This window comes from Melopsittacus undulatus, chromosome 2, assembly GCF_012275295.1.
Source record: "Melopsittacus undulatus isolate bMelUnd1 chromosome 2, bMelUnd1.mat.Z, whole genome shotgun sequence".
Lineage (NCBI taxonomy): Eukaryota > Metazoa > Chordata > Aves > Psittaciformes > Psittaculidae > Melopsittacus > Melopsittacus undulatus.
Window position 1 is genome coordinate 115,476,008 of NC_047528.1, and position 19,650 is coordinate 115,495,657.

The following is a 19,650-nucleotide window of genomic DNA, read 5'->3' on the forward strand; positions in this document are numbered from 1 at the left end:
ATTACAAAAGGGAGGGATGAAATGAGAATGAGCAAATGGCAAGAGAGAATTTCCAACTGACATAATATGTTCTGATACAAACAACTGATCTGTAGGAAGACAGAAGCAGTAACACTTGTTTTCTATAGGGCTGGAGCAGCAGTACAGAGTGGACTGACTGAGTTGCACAGCAGTACTGGTCATACCTACAACAGTCTGAATGTTTGATCCACTCAGTCCTTGAAGTTGTCTTACAAACAGTATGAATGTAGCAGAGGAAATGGGGAGAAATCTTACACGTGTCTTCCTAGTTGCATTTTTGAGCGGTTCAAATCTAACAGGAACTGACATGCTGCTGGATGCAGCTCTATACCTGGTGAACTTGTTCCAGTGCCACTTCTAGCCTTGCTGCTCTTTTAACATATCCAGTCTTAGTGATAGTTTGCTTAGGTTTTGGAGCTTTAATCTTGACCTGGGTGACAGAATCTGGGAGAGATGCTTCCAATTCACACAGTCCTAAGAAATACAAACAGTGATTAAATAATGGAGTGGTGGGGAGAGAATCTGAGGTTTGTTCATATTTTAAGTAAGTATGTCACAAAATGCCTTACCTGCAAAGGTGTTAAGATAGAAGTTTTTTACCACGTAACGTTCAGAATGGTTGTCTGGAAAATAACCAATTCTAGACAAAGGAGCATATGGTTGTGATGCAAAGTCAGTATACTCTTTGATGATATCTCGTCTCTCCAGCTTCCCCATCACATTCTTCCTCTTAGCTATCAGTTTCCGGAGCACTGGAAAAGTAATATGAATGTGAAAAGGTTCTTCATACAAATCATTCTAAACCAGCCATATCTTTGGAAATTCACAAGAGCTTTTTCTAGTTAATATAAAAAAATATAATCTGTTTGACCAGAACAAATGCTGGCCATGAATATCTATATTGTGGATGTAACCTTTTTCATCTCGAATAAGTACTGCAACCTTGTGAAAATAGAAATGCCTTGTCTGAAAACAAAGTCTCATTCTGCTCTCTCCAATCTTTCAAACTTACTCAATGCAGTGTCACTCTGAATCTTTTTCATTTTCTTTTCTTTAGCCTTCTGATTATTTTGCCAGTGGGCATACAAGCGCTTGGCAACCAGCTCATTCTGATTCTCCTCTTGCCTCCAAAGCAGCTTCTTTAAGACTTCCAGTCGAACCTTCTGCAACCTGCAAGGAAAGGCCAGGTATGACCTACTGTACTCCACAGTGTTCTGTGCAATGCTGTCATCATCAGATACTACACACCAACCAATTTACATGTAGTTCATATTGTATATCTTCTATTTAATCTTTCATTTTAATCAGTGAGTTTAGTACTGGTGAAAAGTACTGTGGTAGTGGTGTCTTATATTAAATCTAACAAAAATGTCACTTTCCAAACTCAGGGGATTTTTGCACAGAAATTAAAGACTTGCACCCTTCAGCCAATCCCCTAGACCTTCTTGTTCCTTTTCTATTTGGCCAATAATTCCAAGAAATAAAGAATAAACTTTGATTCCTACTTTTCTATTTCCTGTTCTCTAAAGGCCCATTCCTTCCTCTCCATATTCTCCATCATTTTCCTCCTCTTCTCGACATTTGAGGCACTGTCCATGGCTGGAAGAGTTGCTTCCCAAGCACGTTTTTCCCGAGCGCGTTCAATCATCTCCACTTCAGCTAGTCCTGCTGGTAGACCCCGTCCTTACAGGGACAAGAAACAGTAGCTCCTTAGGAGAATGGTGAATCCAGCAAATAACCACCAACAAAAAGTATTAGAGGGCTGGATGGGCACAAGCTCGCATGTTAAACACAAAAGGAACTGTCCACAGCCTGAAGTAAATACTTCTAAGGTCAGTAAAATTTGACAGCATGAGGAATGGTAGGACCTGCATTTGCTGTAGCTTAGCTGACATTAACACTAGCACTTCATTCCTCTACTGCAGGCAGCAAAGGAGGAAAAGCTTTTCCAAGAAGGCACTTTCTGAGAATGAGCACTTTATTTGGCATGTCCAGTGTCCATCATTATCAGAGGTGGGACAGTGGGAGGAGATGAGGATCACAGGTATATTCTGGGGCAACAGTGTTCATACTGTTTTTTACTGATGTCTACTGATGTTTAACTCAGAACAGCTGAAGAATGGTAGGTGAATGGAAAAAATGCTCCCAGTTTGTATCTGTAAAACATATAAACTTTTTATATTGAGTGATATCAAAACTCTTTATGAAGTACCCCAGAACAAGCTATTAGGTAGGAAAATACCATACCTATTTAAAAAGTAGATAAAATAATGTGCCCCAAGAGAAGACAACAAAGGCCTGTCAAAGCTGGCAAAAGACTTGAAACCTGACATTGAAAAAACAAAGATCCTCCTGCTAAAGAGGTGATATGATTGTTATAATTAATCTCAGTTTCACAACTCACCCCAAGTGAGTGTAGCAAGTGTCAGAAGTTCAGGGACTGAGCCACTAGGAACTACATATTCCGGGGTATAGGGATCTGTCTGGGCTTCACCATCTCTGTAATCTGTCTGTGTGCCCAAAGTTCGTAAACTGGGAGTAAAGACCTTGCTGTGTCCTATAAGTGAACAAACGTAGGACTCTGTCCTAAAAAGAGATGCAAGATGGAAGAACATTAGTCACATTCATTTAAAAAAACAACAACAAAACAAAACAGAAACACTAAAGTCAAAGGTAGGATATCCAAACGTGTTTGTGCTCCCATTGATGTTAACTCCATTGTCTTTAGTAAAAGCAGACTGAGGCTACACTGAGTCTCTGTAACCTCCCTCCTTATGTAAACAATCCAGAAATATTGTTTCAGCTCTCAAAAGTCATTGCATGCAAGTCTTCCCCACATATGCATTCTAAAGCATTGTTTTTAATGGACACAAGAAGTAACTAATGGTTGAGTGCTAGAAGAAGTAGGACTGCTTCAATTTAGCTTACATAATCCTCTTTCCAACAATTCCAGAACAAAAATTCAATTTTGATCTACGCATGTGCTATGTCCATGACTCCACTAGGAAATGAGTCTTCTTATGTCTCCTCAAAATTTGATCCCCACTGAAAACATCATTGGACTCCTTCATGGATGCTCTACATCACTGAACAGTATTGCAACTATCACAGAGAGTTTAATAAAGTATCAAAAGATTTTCCAACAATATTGATGTAGGGAAGAATCTTCCTTGCATTGGTATCTCTACTAGTACTCACACACACCTGGCTTTCTGTTTCAGGCCACATAATCATAACACACTTGAGGCACATGCCCTTTACCTTTACACAAAGTACTACTCATGTATTGCAAGCAAATTCTGATACAGTCAGTCACCTGTTTCACCAGGAATTCTCAATGGTGAACAAATTCTTACCTCTTTAACAAGTTTTCCCTGTTGGTTGATTATGAAAAATATTGGCTAATTGGATTATGAAGAAAATTAGCTAACTAAGTTCATCAGTCTTTTTCTGGTGAGATGTGACCCATTACAACAGCAATGTTCCAGAACTCAGTACTTACTGTGCCATTGAATAAGTAATATTTAGTGGAAGCAGTTTATGAGAAGTGATGAGAGGTCTGAAAGAGAGAGAATGCAAATGTAAGACAACAACCATAAGCATAAAAGATCATTAAGGTTTAGAAAAACTGCAGTCCACAAATTTCAATGGAGTTACACTGATTTTTCCATATCTCAGGTTCTGTAGTTGCATGTTTATGAATTGTGCCTTAATATTAAGTAAATCTTTCACAGCTAAGGAGTAACAGAGAAAGTTTCACCAGTACATCTGTGTGTTCTTCTATCAAAGCAGAAAGTGGAATTGCAAAACAAGACAACAATTAAAAGAGGTTAGGTTTGAGTGTGTTCACAACATTTTGTGTATGTTTCACTGATTAGTTTACTTTTTTTCACTCTGAGTTTTTGGGGCTTTTTTCCTTATAATTCTTGAATTAAGCCCTGAAATGAATTCCTACAGTCAGCTGCTAAGGTAAGCTGGGCTGAATTTACCTGATTTTATTGTTTCTTTTTTTTTTGCAGTATTTTCTGAATTATCTTGAAAGTAATATGGGCTCAATGACATATTAATAATTCCTTCTTAGGTATTCTTATAGTTTGCGTATTGCAGTTCACTATCATTTTCCCTTAGCCTTTGAGAGACTTTAATTTCAAATTGCAGAAGGTAACATCATCTTCGCCCTTCTGTTGCTGTTGTTAAAGGATCTATAAAGAACTTTAGTTTATTAAGCTTGGCAATTTTATATTTAAAGTGGACCTATTGCCGATAGGTGCTGTCTATAACAGTGAATGTGATTCAAAGAATATGTGACTAAGTTAACAATGTTTATATGCTAGCTGTTGGTTCAGATCTTGAGTCCATTGGTGATCTGCAGTGTCACTCTGGAAGGAGCAGAGCAGTTCTGCAATGGAGGACATTGATGGAAAGTTAATAATGGATTCCCTTTGCTGCCTTTCTGTTCCTGGCAGAAACTTGGAGTCAAAAGGTTCCTTCTTAAGAAGGCACCTTTGTAGGTGTCTGGAAAGCCGCAAGGGCTTTGTGAGCATCTTCTTCCTTTGTGTAGGAGGATCTACAGCCCAGAGCCTTCTACAAATAATTAAGTACAGAATGCTTGGTATAATTGCTTATATGGTAACTCATTATCTGAGTTTAAAACCTGGATGTTTTTAAACTAGCTAGAATGAATACTGATAGCAGGGCAGCAAATGCAGCAGGGAGCTAAAGAACAGGCTAACTAGCTAAGGGCTTAGTGAGGAAGTTAGTATGAAGAATCAGGATGGATCTGCAATCTTTACAGGCTGCCTAGCTGTTGCTACCTAGCTCATTTTAAACTAAGTATGCTACCTTGACCTGTAGTTTAAGTATATACCAAGGTGAGAAGGCATTATGTGAAATAACACATATTAACAGCTCTGCTTGAACATTATCTGAGAATTCTGGCATAGCATGAATTTAAAATGATCTCATGATTAAAGATTTGGTTACTATTTAGATTTTCCATAGCAGCAATCAAAGAGCTGACACAAAGGACTGAAACAAATAAGGCTCTGGCACTTATTTAGGTGCTTTTTAAACAGCACAAAAGCAAGCTTCTGAGCTCTGTTTCATATCAGGTCATTCCTTACCGTGCAAAATACTTGTAGCGATTCCTTCCACTAACTTCAGGATCTTCATACACAATCTTAGGTATCTGAAGAGAAGATGGAGCTCTAAAAGCCAAAGTACAGGATATCACATAAGTACATTCAGAGCAGTTCTGATCTTTTTACTATGCCCTTTTTATTTTTTACTTATCTTTATACTTCATTATATTTTGAGATTATTATAGTTTTTTTCATACACTAATATGAGACATTGTTATATTTTGCTTTTTCATACTTAAGTAACAAATCAGTTTGACACTTTATATAGATACAGCTCATTATGTATGAGCAAGAAATGGTCATTTGCTGCCTTTAATAAAACTTCCTATGTGCTTGTCATGAAGAGGATTTGCCAGCTGTAAATGCTTGGCCTTGTTAACTACTTTTGTTGGGAGTGGGGAGAGCAAGTGCATTTCCTTAAGAATAAAAACCTTTCCATAACAGAAAATCTGTGTAAAGGAGTAGAATGAACAAAGGGGCAGAGTGTCACTTTCTACCTTGCAAAAATAGCTGAAGAGATTTTGAGCAAATGTAAAATATTTTAGAATCAGCAATTTCAATTTGAATGCGCCAATAAAGGACTAAAATAAGGAAGACCATGTGAATGTTTCAAAAACCTATGCTGCAAAAACTGTATCTTTTGCAAGAACCGTCTTTCTTCATTTTTTACCCCATTTTTGAATTCAAAGTAGGCAGACTGTTTAAATTTTCCCCTAGAACATCTTGGAGCCATTTATTTTAAGGCTTTAGAAGACTCTGAGGTAGGCCTTATTGAGGTAGACCTTATTAAGTTAGTGAGAGAATGGGTAGAATTGAGTTCTTTGAAAGCTATGCATCAGGACTCCTATTTGATTTCAGAATCACTTTATACTCGTCTTCCTGTCTTCTTAACCTGCAAGATGGTTAAGACAAGAAACTGAAGTTCTTTTTTAAAACCAAACCAAACCCAAAAGCCCATACCATGCCTCCGAGATAAGTAATTTTCTTGAGTTATATATATATATATATATATATATATATATATATATGGCAAGTCCTGAATGTCATGTTTTTTGTAAGACCATTTTATGGGTAGCTTTTAAGAAACCTGACCTCAGGATTGTGGGTGCTGGAACTGGTTGCTATTGCCTAATTTTAAATACAGAGATATATTTATGGAGGCATAATTAACAATACATAACATTGCTTGACAGTTGGGATTAAACAAGAGGATTCCATGCTGAGATCGCTTGTCTTCAAAGACCTCATCTAAGCCCTGCAAGATGCACTGTGGAACTTCGGGAGCCACTGTATGGACACCTATTACAGCAAAGCCTACAGAGATATGCTTCATTAACCTCCCATGACATACAATTTACTGCCAAGGTAAGTTTAAAGTCATCTCTTCCCAGTGCTTTCAGTCCTATCATGTAACAAAAGAGAGGAAAATGTTTTGGGATGCAGTGCAGCAACCTGAGATACTTGCTTAGCACTAATCAACCTGTTATTGTGAAGTTGTGTTTGTAATTCAAATGAGATAATGGAGCTGATGGCTAGTTCCACTAGCTGACTCTTCACAGATCAGGCTGTTGCTCCATCCAGATGGGTTTATGTTTCATTCAGCACAGGTGGGCACTTATTCTTATGATCTAACTTTATTAGCATAAGCTGTTCATCCTATTATGGTATAGTTATAGGCACAATGGGAACCCAGTGAAACAGCCCTTTTTATTCCACAGATCCTGCCTCTTGCATGTCCTTGACATGTATTTGCTGACTTTGCTGAAATAAATGGGCATTTATTCCTGGTAACCTTGCAGAGGCAATGCAACTACTGAGAAGACAGCTGGGAAATATGCTATCTTCTGTATCAGCAACACTGTCAATCCATGCAGGCTAAAACAGAAGGGATGGATTTATCTTTTTTTTGTTAATTACAAGACATTTTGCAAATACATGTTGTTGAAATGTAAATCAATTTTAAAGCAGTGCAGGTGTCAAATTAGTTCTTGTTACAGAATAACAGTCAAAATAGAAAAAGCCACTGAGGTTTTCATTTGGTGGGGACAATGTGAAATGCTGAAAATAATAGTTAAAAAGGAAAAGCTCAAAACTTATTTTATTATGAAAATTAGAAGAATATGCTTTCAAAACTGAACAAAACCAGGTACTGTACCACTCTGAAACCATCTTTGATTATTGTCTGGCATGCGGTGGCATTACATGTCAGGCCTCGTACACCCTTGAATGAGCAGCAAAAGTAACCTAACCAGCTGCAACTGCACTGGTTAAAACCTGCACTGGACTAAAAAGAAACAGCTCCCACTGAAGTAACACACAGGAATCATTGAAGTCTTCATAACTTATCTGATCTTTTAAGATTGAAATAACTCTCTTCCCTTTCCCGGCAACCGCTGCAAAGCGGATAACACAGGGATGAAGGAATGTGCCACATCCACCCTGTAAGAAACAGATGGGCAACCATACTTCACAACAGCTGCAATCTCTTCATTTCAAGGGAAATGTAAGTAGGAACAAATTGCAGTCATCTCCACTTCAGTGTGCATGGGGTTTTGTTGGGTTTGTATGTTTTTTTGAAATCATCCATGGAACACTTACACAGCAAGCTGCTGAAGAGCCACCAGGCGATGCTGAGCACTCCCTTTCCATCTCTGGTCAATAAATGAAGGTGCTGGATCTTTGCCTTCCAACCACACACCATAGCTTGGGAAATGGATCAAGGTTCTAAACATACTTCCGAGCACTGGTGCCTTTACCTAATGTTTGTGTGGACACAAAGAAGAGTGGCAGTGATTCAGTGATTTCAAACAGCAGTGAAGAGATCAGAATTTCAGCTTGCTGTGATTTACAGAACTACACATTTGAGATGGGAAAGGAGGCATACATATGTTAATGATGTCAGCTGGTTAGATGGTACTTCTCAAGATGTGGAGCATACCAGACTAGCAGCAGATGCACAGATCTGTCTTCTGGCTATTTTCCAGTGCTAAACTTACATTTAAAATTGAGGATCTAATGGCTCGTTACATAAAAGTTAGTGTGCAGTAACTGTGAATGTGTAGTGATGTGAACTTCTAACACATTACCCCACGTAGCTTCCTCCTATTTTGTGTGCTCTGGAAATGAAGTAACATATTCCACTTTCATTATTTTACACCAGAACAGTTTTAGCCTGTGTTAAAAATACCTGCATGGGAGTTAGCACATGAAAATGATCCCATTAAAATCCACACCCTTCCTTCTAAGCACTTATTTCCCTGGGTAGATATGCCTTAAGTCTCCAGATTTGTTATTACAAATAAATCTTTGCAACCATAACTCAAATAGAAGTGATGTAGCTATAGTGGACTGAGCTTCTTTAAAGCCTGAAATCAGATTTGAACTGTGAATCACGCCTTTTATTTCATCTGGTGCTAACCTGGATGCATACAGGGTAGTAGTAACTAACTACACTAACTCACCAGAGTGTAACAGAATGTCAGATGATGAAGATTTGGACTCCCAACTATGACCAGCTGCTTGCTGTGCATGAGACTGCATTTTTGTTTCATTTCTCTTTAAAGGGAATTCAACCTCCGGACTTTGGAAAACCCTACAAACTAGTATTATCCCAAACTCTGTCCACTCATTTTGTGATTCTATACATTAGGAATTCAAAGTTGCATTGTTTTGAATTGAACATTGTGCCCTTGCTGATTCATATGCTTAAACCATGTTTCATGCAAGTCAGAGTCTGTCACCATACCCATCCACAACTTCACACCTTGGACATGACAACATTAGTGACAGTATTGCACCTCACTTTGTCTGGCCTTCACTGCTAACACAGCCATACTATTGCAAGGATCTCTGTGATGACAGGTAATGTTTCCAGCTCTAGATGTGTATCTTTCTATAGAGAGGCAAACAAACATACTAGTTTTTTTTCATGTAGATGTAGGAAAGAGACTGAGATAATAGGGTAAGAGACATCCAGAAGTATTCTTAAAAAATGTTTTTTGACTCTGTTATTGGAAAGCTGCTCGTGGATTTTCTCCTCACTGTACAGCAATGGAGTTTCAGAGTATCTTGCCTTGCAGGCTCAGTCAAGTGCACGGCTTCAAGAAGACTCTGTTTAAAATCCAATTCATTATGCAGTTGTACCAACTCTGTTTGCCTTTGGCATTCTTCCTATATGCAGCCTGTCCAGCCATCAGTCACTGCTGTGCTAACAGTGTGACTGCAACTCGCACAGACACATGCCCTAACTGGTTTTAAACTAGCTAGGGTGAATACTGATAGCAGTGCAGCAAATGCAGTAGGGAGCTAAAGAATGGACTAACTAAGGGCTTAGTGAGTAAGATAACATGAATTAGGATGAGTGTGCGATTTTTTACAGGCTACCTAGCTGTTGCTACCTAGGTCACTTTAACTAAGTATGCTAACTTGAGCTGTAGTTTAAGTATATTCAAGGTGAGGAGGCACCATGTGAAGTAACACATTTTAACAGCTCTGCTTTAACAACAGTCCAGTTCTTTTTTCAGACCTTCAGTAACAGCTGCTGTGAACAGCATTTGGAGATAATCTATTATAAATCATAGAATCACAGTAATTATAAAATAGTTCAGGGTTGAAAAGGACCTTAAGATCATCTAGTTCCAGCTCCCTGCCATGTGTCACTATGGCATGACACTAGACCAGGTCTCCCGAGGCTCTGTGCAACCTGGCCTTGAACACTGCCAGGAATGGAGCATTTAGACTTCTCTGGGCAACCCATGTCAGTGCCTCACCACCCTAACAGTAAAGAGCTTCTTCCTTATACTTAACCTGAACCTTCTCTGTTTCAGTTTGAACCCATCACCCCTTGTCCTATCACTACAGTTCCTGATGATGAGTCCCTCTCCAGCATCCTTGTAGCCACCTTCAGACAATGGAAGCTGCCCTGAGGTCTTCACTCCGCTTCTCTTCTCCAGGCTGAGCAGCTCCAATGTTCTCAGCCTGTCTTCATACGGGAGGTGCTCCAGCCCCTGATCATCCTCATGGCCCTCTCTTGGACTTGCTCCAACAGCTCCAGGTACTTCTTATGTTGAGGACACCAGAAGTGCACACAGTGCTGCAAGTGGGGTCTCATGAGAGCAGAGCAGAGGGGCAGGATCACCTTCTTCGATCTCCTGGTCACGCTAATGCTGAGACACAATTTAGGAAATTACTCAGGACATGGACTGGCATTTCCAGGCTGCTGCTGCAGAGTCTACCCTAAGCCAGGGGACATGGTAAAGTCCCTGTGTTAAGTCTTGTTTTAGATAAAACAGCTTCCTTTGCTTTGTATTTTAAGCTTAGAACTGAGAGAGTTTCTACCTATGTGTATGTGCATGTACACAGAAATAACAAGTGCACAAGTGAGTTATCTTTGGCCAACACCTACCACTTTATCACCAACAAGGGCATTTGACTTTGAATGATGCTTCTCACTCGACAGCGTGTATGGAGGGTCTGAAAGATAAGTGAACAAATGGAACTAGTTACATATTTGAGGAATCTGTGTGAAGCAGTTAAGGCTCCTACTACCATCTTTAAAAGTCTGTAAAAAAGACAGTCATAAAACAAACTAGGTAAGAAAAAAACTGAAATACATGTCTCTGTATCAAAGAAATTCCACCATCATACAAATAAGCCTCAGAGCTGAAATACTACCTGTTCTGTAGAACATGACTGAAGAAAAATGTTTCTTTGGAATCACTTAAACAGAAAGTGAAGACATGACCACAGAAGCAAGCAAATCACAGGTGAGCAGTGGAAATGCACTGTAAACACTGCTTCCCTCCAGGTACAAAGAACTCGTACCAGCTCGCAGGTGTTTTATAGTCCCAAGCCTCCCTCGCCTCTGGTACTGTGGTTATTGCTACCAACCCTAAGGCTTCCCCTCTGTACAGCTCTACCCTGCTCCATCCTCCCGTTCCAAACCCTCTTTCCCGACCCAGCAGTGACAACCTCCGGGCCAGCTCTGACCCCGCACCTCATCCTACGGCCCATGAAGGGACAAGGGCCTGCTCTGGCGGACCAGGCCGCCTCACGACCCTCCCACCACCGCTCCCCTGGACGCGGCCTCCTTCCCTGCGCAGACCCCCCCCTCCCCGGGGGCTGCAGACAGGGCAGGGGGGCCGGGAAGCCGCTGTCCCTCCGGCCCGGACCCGGTACCGTAGGGGTAAGAGAGGGTCCGACCGGCAGCCATTTGTCGGCCGTCCCCAAGGCGCTGGGCCTGCAGAGCGCCGGTCACCGAGCGGCTCATGGCGCCTCCGGCTGCGGTTCCCATGGCGACCGGCGGGCGGCGCCGGCCGATGCCACACAGCCTACCCGGGCTATGGCTGTGAGCGCCGGCGCTCCCTTCATGGGGCTTTCTCCGGGTACGGCTTCGCCCCATGGGTGTTCTCGCCCCACTTCCCCCGATCCAGGGGCTGTCTGTCCCCTGCTGGGCACCGAGGCCTCCATCTTGTGCTGCTGCAGGCGTGGACAGTGGAGGAGCAGGTGTCCATGCTCTCCAGATGAGGAGCGGCGGAGAGCCCCGGTCCTGGGCTTCGCAGGTGGAACTGGTGTGGGGAGGGTTGTCTGTAGTTGAGGAGGATGGGGAATGGTCGGCGGGGAGGAGTGGAGGAAATAGGATGGAGGTGTTTTTGCTGTGATGCTCTCCAGTTCCTTTCGGCCCTCACTTGGTGCTTAAGGAGAGAAGATTCCAGGGAGACCTCATTTCAGCCTTTCAGTTATTAAAAGTGGCCTATAAGAAAGACAGGGGAGAGACTTTTTAGCAGGGTCTGTTGAGACAGGACAAGGGGTGATGGGTTTAAACTAAAAGAGGCTGGATGTGAGGAAGAAATTCCTTACGATGATGGTGATAAGACACTGGCACAGGTTGTGCAGAGAGGTGGTGGATGCCCCATCCCTGGAGACATTCAAGGCAGGCTGGATGTGGTTCCTGGGCAACCTGATCTAGTTGAAGATGTCCCTGCTCATTGCAAGGGGCAGCACCAGAGGAGCTTTGAGGGTCCCTTCCTAACCCAAACCATTCCTGTGAAAACCAGTTCAGCAATTACAGCTGGGGATTGGATTCAGGCCTAAATATTCCTGTTCCTGGCTTTGCTTGTTACTGCTCATGACTTCCGCTGCCATACACTGGTGAAAATAGGTTTGTTACCTACCAGCCCAGGGAGGCTGCAGGTGGTTTTGCATTTGTGAAGTGCCTCGATTGCCCTGCACAAAGCATTACAAAATAGCATCATGCTTCAAAAAACGTTCCTGTTTTTGCAAGGAGGAGGTCACCATCTTCTATGAGGAACAAAGTTGGACGCTTCTTTATGCTGTTAAAACAGGAGGGGCTAATGCTTTTGTCAGCCTAAGGAGATCTGGGGGCAGTGGTGGGAGACTTGGACATAAAAAGAATTGCAAGTGGGCCCTGTCCTCTGCCTGTACTCTTGAAGCAGGTCCCTCATGTTTGTTATTTTGTGTATAAAACTCTGTATACCAGAGAATTATTCATAGCTTTTCATGCCTGACATAAACTTGTGGACTCCTCAGTGTTCATCACAGTAGAGCAATGTGCAGATTGTGGTTCCAAATTCCTTGGCTCTGCCAGTTTACACATAGACAGTTTAACTCCACTTTGAATTTAATTCAACTTCTTAAAGGCCCATCACTTGTTTGAAGCAACAACTTCTTTCGATGTAGGTCGATGGAGTATTTGGATGTGAACTAAGGAATGCTGTTACAGCTTTGTGGCTGAATGACATCTGCAGGATGCTACTTTCCACAGTGGATTAATCCATGCCCTAAGGATATCCAGCAGGACTGTAAAGGCTCTCATTGTACTGAAGAACTTTACAGTGTGATACCTTATTATAATTATTGACAGTAAACAGTCAGTTTTCAGTAGAGTTGCCCAGAATTTCTAATGATTCGAGTTTTCCTTTTTTGTATCTCATTTCATTAGAATTCCGTCATTTCAATGCTGCATTTTTTCCATGCTGGACATCTGCCTTGATGTAATGAGATGGGTAAACTGCCCTTTGGCCAAAAAATTATTCTTTATGGGCTCCACCCTCTCACATTTTTCCCCTTTAAGGCTTTCAGAGTTGACTGGATGCAGGTGGCCTGGACTTTCATCTTTCTGATGAGGGAAGCTTGATTTGACATCTGATTTGATGAAGCCTTGGGTGATACTGGTTTAGTGTGAGGTGTCCCTGCCCATGGCAGGGGGGCTGGAACTGGATGATTCTTGAGGTCCTTTCCAACCCAAACTATTCTATGATTCTGTGATTCTATGAAAGAACCCCGTGGAAACCAGGTGGAGAAGAACAACAAAACAATTACATGAGTTCTCGAACAGAGTACAACAAAATGCAACAGATGAGTGCTCTCTGGAGTTGTGGAAGACCAAAAGCTGTAGTCCCACTATTAACTTTATCTGCATTAAATTGGACTCAATGTTAGTTGCTACCTACTTTGTTCACCATGAGCTGCCTGTCCCCACTGCCTCTGATCTATTGGTGTTGCAGCTGAAAGACTGTGGGGAATCATTTTAGGAGACTGATGTGGCTGAAAACTACCCTGTCAGAAAAGGAAAGATTAAAGTTTTCAGGTCACTGCATAACTCCCTGAAGACTAATAGTTATTCATGGGAGGTGGCAGGTGTATGTGGCTGAGCTAAAAGCTCAAGGTTTAGGTTTATGGAGCTTGCTTAGATTAGATAGGGGGGCTGTTTGTGAAATACTGGCCTATTTTAAACTGAGTATTTCTGAGATATCTCTGTGAATGACAGATGTGAACAGTGAACAGGCCTTACAAGTGTTGAAAAGGTGTTATGATTATTGCTATCTTGAATGTTCTTTGCCTGAAGTCTTTATCTTCCTGTGGACCTGCAGATGGAGTGCAACCTGGCCAGGGCCCCTGCCATGCTGGTGTGTGCTGTGGAATATACTGCAATGGCCAAGTGGTGGGGTTTGGTCTGAATTGGTCTTCTTGTTTGGTTGGTTTAATTTTTAAATGCAGATGAGCCATTTCCAACAAAAAGAAGCTCTTTGCTACAGTTTTCAGAGAACTTGGCTGATGAGCTTTCTCCTCAGACCTGCAGCCATAGCATGATTTTTGGGGTGTTTTTGATTGGTTTCTTCCCAGTAATAGCTTTTCTAGAACAGGACTGTAGCTGAGCTGGAGTGCTGTCTGTCTGATTTTATTTATAGCCACTTGGCTCTGAGGAGACACCAGGTGCTCAGATGTATGAGCAAACTGTCCACACCTTTGGGAGTTACTGTGCAGTGACCGAGTGTAACTCTGCAGGAGTAACTCCTGTGCCAGGGCATGTTGAAAAACTGCAGTAAAGTGCACTAGTTCCGCTGTCCCGTGAAAGAGCCTGAGCCAAACACATTTTACCTCACATTAACCTTGAGATAAGATGGTGTAATTTGCTTCAAGATGAATTACTGATGCTCAGTTGAGGGACTTGTTACGCTGTGATGACTTGCTGATGTGTTTGACCTGTAAAATCAGATAAAGAGAAGTGGAAGATTTAGGCAAGGAGGGTAAGTCTGGGCTTTACTTAAGGGCAGAGTAGCTGGACAAGGAAGATGTATTGGATGTGAAAGTGTAGCTTTAGAGGAGAAACTTGGCTGGCTGAGCAAAGAAAAATTAGGGGAGTGGGGTAGTAGCAGTGTGCAGGGGAAGGAGGGAGAGACAAGGTGAGCAGCCAGTAAAGTGGAGCAGAAGTAATCTGGACAAGAGAATGAGAGGCCTAGATGTGGAGCTGAAAAAGCAGGGGAGGGGTGTGGAAAGGCAGGACAGGAGGGGAGAAAGCAAAGAAGTTGAGCTAAGCAGATGACGAGTCTCTCTACTCGTGTCTTCCTTCTGTCCCTCCAAAGCCTGGGAGGGAACTGGGTTTCTTGAATGTGATTTCCCCCCTGCAATCCATGAGGACCTGTGAAACCCCTGGCAATATGTAATCTTTAAAAGGCTTTAAACTGAATTATGCAGATAGTCCTCTTCTGCTCTCTGTCAAATGACAGCACACTTGTGATGCTGGGTGCATGTGATGCTTCGTGGTGGTGGGTTTTTTTCCCTAGTTATTAAAAAATCTACGTTACAAGCAACCAAGCTATAGTGTTAAAAACGCTGTTGAGACCTTGACGGCAGGAAATGCCCAAATTAATGGAGTTAAAATTAGTAACCGTTAGAGTGCCATTTCCCATTCTTGCCACAGGATGTCACCATTTCTCCATGTGTGATCCATCCCGGGCTGACCTGGATGGCACCAGTTCAGCGCTTCTACTAAATGTGAAAGGAGATCAAATTAATTTGGCCTTTGGACTCACCCAAGGGAAGCCCACACGGTTTACTGTGTGCAATAAACAGCTCCTTCCAAAGGTGTGATTCAGAAGGAATGGGAAAGCAGCAGCACAAGGCTGCAGTCAATATGATTGCTGTGGTTTTAATCCAGAAGGGGGCATTCCTCCCAGCCCACCAGAAGAGGTGGTGAAGGAGAGTGTGGAAAAGAGGAGGATGAAGATGTGGTTGCTCTTCTGGCAGGAAGCCTGCTGAGAGGTTTCAGTAATGGCTTTGAGCTGCACTTTAAAAAAAGGGAGAATTAAGGACATTTTTAGCCCATGGTTCAGAGAAGTCCAGTTTCTGACAAACCCCCGAGTTTACCAACATTTCAGGCATCTTGTGAAGGCTATTCATGTATTTAATTTCACTTGGATTGGATGAGCTTTTGATAAGCTTCTTAATGAACAGGGATGACATTTGGATGATTTGCTTGGCTGCAGTCAGGAATGTTGTTTCCTACTCGCATTGGTAGGAAAAGTATCTTGGATTGAATTCCTTAGGGAACTAGTGAATTCCTAGTGTTTGCATTCCTCCCATGCAATACATAGAGGAACAAATGGCAGTGCCAACATGTTAGCTTGCAGCTTTCAAGTTCCAGTGTGTTTAGATGTTTCTTTTCAAAATGAACTTTACATTCCCTCTGTTCCTTGCTCATCAGTCAATGGCTGAATCAGCAGAGGAGATCCTAATTCCTAGTCCACAGCCTCACCTGTGCATCAAACCACACCCAGGAGCCCTATTTAAACCCAGCTCTGTGCCTCAATTGCTCTTTGGGCTCTGTAGGAGGAATGCTGCTTTTCAGCTCTGTCCATGCCTGTGAAGATTCTTAATCTGGACTTCAGATTGACTGCCCGGCTTGATCTTCTCTATGATTACAGAGCAGCTTGGCAATTGCTGGACCTGATGGTGACTTGCGGACTGGATTGCTGCCTGTTCTCAAGCGTGATAGACTCCTGACTGGACTTGGCTGCTGCTGGAACTTCTCTTCTAGGGTACCTTGAAACTGGGCCAAGGCTGGCAGAGGTCTCTTCTCCTGCTGTGGGAGCCCTGAGGTGGCCTGGTCTGCTCTTGTTTCCTGAGGGCTGTGGAGATCCCTGCAAGGTTTGCGGGCAGTGTTTTCCAAGTGCCATGAAGTGCTGCCACAGAAGTACCACTGCAAGGCACAGTATGTGGGGCTGGTGTGCCCTTTCTCTGCTATATGTGTGATTGGACTCAGAAATGGCTTTTAATTGCAATGCTTCACATCAAGCTTGTGGGGGGAGTCTTGCTGAGGCTGACACAACTCCCAGTTTGACTGTGAGTTAACTGGCTAATTGGAGAGACATGGAAAGATGTACATGGAAAGAGGATAAGAGGCTTCTGAAACTGGAGGTGGAGAAAGAGAACTCCATTCAAAATCCATTAACAGGAGCTTCAGCCAGCCTCAAGCAGTCATCTGTAATGCAGCTAAAGCAGGGTAAGTGTTGAGCCTTACTACTTTTACTGATAAGACTTCACTTTTTAAAGCAGTATGCTGACCATGTTTAAATGTTTCTATGTATATTTACAAACATAACTTCTATTGATGTGTCTCAAACGCATTTGGAAGCTAGTTTGTGTGCTCTAGTGCTCCTCAGGGTTGCTTACAACTACCAGGTGCTAAAAGCCCTTCAGAATAAGACGAAGCAGGAGCTGCAAGGATATTAAAAGCAAACATTCAGATACTAATCAAACTTCCTACATGTCTCAATAACTGAACAAGTACTATTGTGTGTGCACAGCTAGGCAATAGTGCACTTTCTGGGTTTGGCTTGGAAAAGATGTCTTAGCATGGTGTTTGCTCTCTCAGGTGAGTTAAAGGCCTGCGAGAGCTGATTGAACCAGTGATGCAGGTGTTGGTCCATCTTATTCAGCCTGGTGAGGTTTCTGTTACTTGGCTTCAGGGCAGTGAATGAATCATTTTGTTTGGGAGGCTGCAGCTGTGTCTAACCCTGTTTCTATTCTGGCTGGGGAAAGAATGCCTTATGGAAAGGAAGTATACCTGTGTGGTGGTAATGATTACATTGCTGAAGAGGTGTTAAAGGCTATACAGCAGTGATGCTAGATTTTATGCATTGAGACCCTTTGTTATATGCATATTATGTAATTAAAAAGCATGTCTTGTGATTATTTGTATATGTACAGTTGTATAAAGTTAGTCCTTGTTACGTTAGCCTATTTTGTACTTCTGCATTGGCTCTAGATAACTTGGACCTTCTATCCAATTGATTTTGGCCCAGGTTCACAGGGTTAATAATAAAACTGAGTTCTTCATAGGACTGGGGCTCCTGAGATATTTTTGAGTCTTTGTGCCCTCTAAGTGAGCATAACCTGCACACAGCATGGTATTCTCAGCTTCTAGAAACAAGTGCTAGAGGATTAGCCTATTAAGTTACAAGGAGAGAGAGGAAAACAGTACCCAAGTGCTAGCTATTGTTACATTTGGTTCTGACTGTGAATGTAATTAGAAATTAGCTAAACTCAATCATTTATTTGTGGTAAGCTGACACTGAGAGAACTTGTCTTTAGACTAGAGTGGATACTTGGTAAACTTTTTTTCCATTAGAATACCTCTATTTATAGGATGGGTTTACATGGGGAACCTGGCAAATTGCTTCAGAAGTACAAATCACTGGAATTTTGGTCCTTTTGTGCATATCTTATCACTTCAACATCATATCTACAAGATATTGACTATAATAGGGGACCTGGTTATTTATAAATGTATAGCCACATTTTAAGGGGAAAGGTTTATTTCTTTTTTGAAGAAGCAGAGGGCTTTGATTTTTGTGTAATTTTGCATGCAGCCTGATCTTGGTATAAACTAGGGAAAAATCTGCTGTTTGAATTTTCTAGTGCTTATGTTTAAGTTTCTAATAAACTTTTCCTCTGTAATTCTCAATATGTTTCTATTGTAATTCTCAATATGTTTTGATAGCATTCAGGGAACAAAAGGTAAGGCTGCTGTGGCTAATTTAACACCTGTAAATTCCTTGCAGATGAACAAGGAAGCAATGTGTAGCCTTTTGGGAGGGAGAGGGGGGAAACATAAGCCTTTTTATATAAAAGCAGTAGTTCAAATGCTGTTCAGATAGATTCATTAATTAGGTGTTGGATTTTCCATCTGTGCAATTATAAACAGATTAATTCATAGCATTTTATGCAGATGAAAGAAGTAAAATAGATCTGTGACCAAAATAACAGGCCAGGGTTATTTCCATGTTCTTGTCTTTATGTTTTATTTGGAGGGTGGAAGAATTCTATCAAGTTTATTTTTCTTTCCTCTGCAATATTTATCTCCACAAATGAATCACATATAGGAGACCAGTTCAGTGAGGAAGTGAAACTGATGCGTAATCTCACATTTATGCAGTTTCAGGGTCTAATTGAATACTTACTGTCCCATTTTGCATGAAATGGTGTATGAATTTCGAGTTAGTTGACCAAAATAGAATCACGAATCACGTAGAAACCTGTGCAGAAGCCAGCCTTGTTTTTACTTTGCAGTTTGAATGTTTTTCTCTTAATGGATTGTGCCTTTTAACTGATTTCAGAATACTTAGAACAAAGCTTAGATCATCTCATTTTAAAGAGATAAGATCCCAAGAGAAGAAATATTTGGAGGTTTAACTCCTGGTATGTGTAGGATGATTTTGCTATGGTTCCATATAATGGTGTATAATATTTGACAAATTTGCACATTTTATATTTTAATGGGTTTTTTTTAATTCTGGTTTTTGTTTTAAATGGTACTTTGCCTTGTGCAAGATGTCAGGTCTCTGATTCACGATGTTGCTGTTCCAGACTGAAAAAACCGTGGCTGATGTACTGAAGTGAGAGCTACTGGAGTTAGTGGTGGTAAATTACAATAATGTAGCTTTATAATGCTGATTTTAGGAGAACAGGAACATAGCCCTACCGCAGTAACAACAGAGGTGCTAGAACAGAGAGCGTTCTCAAGGGTTTCCAAAAGAGGTTCCCAAACTTCTTTCTTTCAGATTTGGTGTTGGGAATGAATGCACTTTGCCTCAAGATAAAACCTCCCAGTCTCTGGTAACTTTATTGTTTTCTGGTTTTTAATGGAAGTTACATATAATTGTTTCTTTGGATGATACATATATGA

At 41.6% G+C, this 19,650-nt stretch overlaps 1 protein-coding gene across 1 annotated transcript in view; it reads right to left on the reverse strand.

The window, feature by feature from the left end:
* The window catches only part of CFAP91 (cilia and flagella associated protein 91), a 30,716-nt gene extending 19,343 nt beyond the window's left edge, over positions 1 to 11,373 (reverse strand). Inside the window, exons 1-10 of the mRNA XM_005143030.4 lie at positions 11,340 to 11,373; positions 10,567 to 10,634; positions 7,761 to 7,918; positions 5,145 to 5,228; positions 3,524 to 3,580; positions 2,426 to 2,607; positions 1,527 to 1,704; positions 1,034 to 1,191; positions 591 to 773; positions 353 to 495 (exon numbers count right to left, since the gene is read on the reverse strand). Of these exons, the coding sequence (XP_005143087.4) occupies positions 353 to 495; positions 591 to 773; positions 1,034 to 1,191; positions 1,527 to 1,704; positions 2,426 to 2,607; positions 3,524 to 3,580; positions 5,145 to 5,228; positions 7,761 to 7,918; positions 10,567 to 10,634; positions 11,340 to 11,373 (1,245 nt within the window). The remainder of the gene's footprint in view (positions 1 to 352; positions 496 to 590; positions 774 to 1,033; positions 1,192 to 1,526; positions 1,705 to 2,425; positions 2,608 to 3,523; positions 3,581 to 5,144; positions 5,229 to 7,760; positions 7,919 to 10,566; positions 10,635 to 11,339) is intronic.
* Positions 11,374 to 19,650: the final 8,277 nt, after the last annotated feature.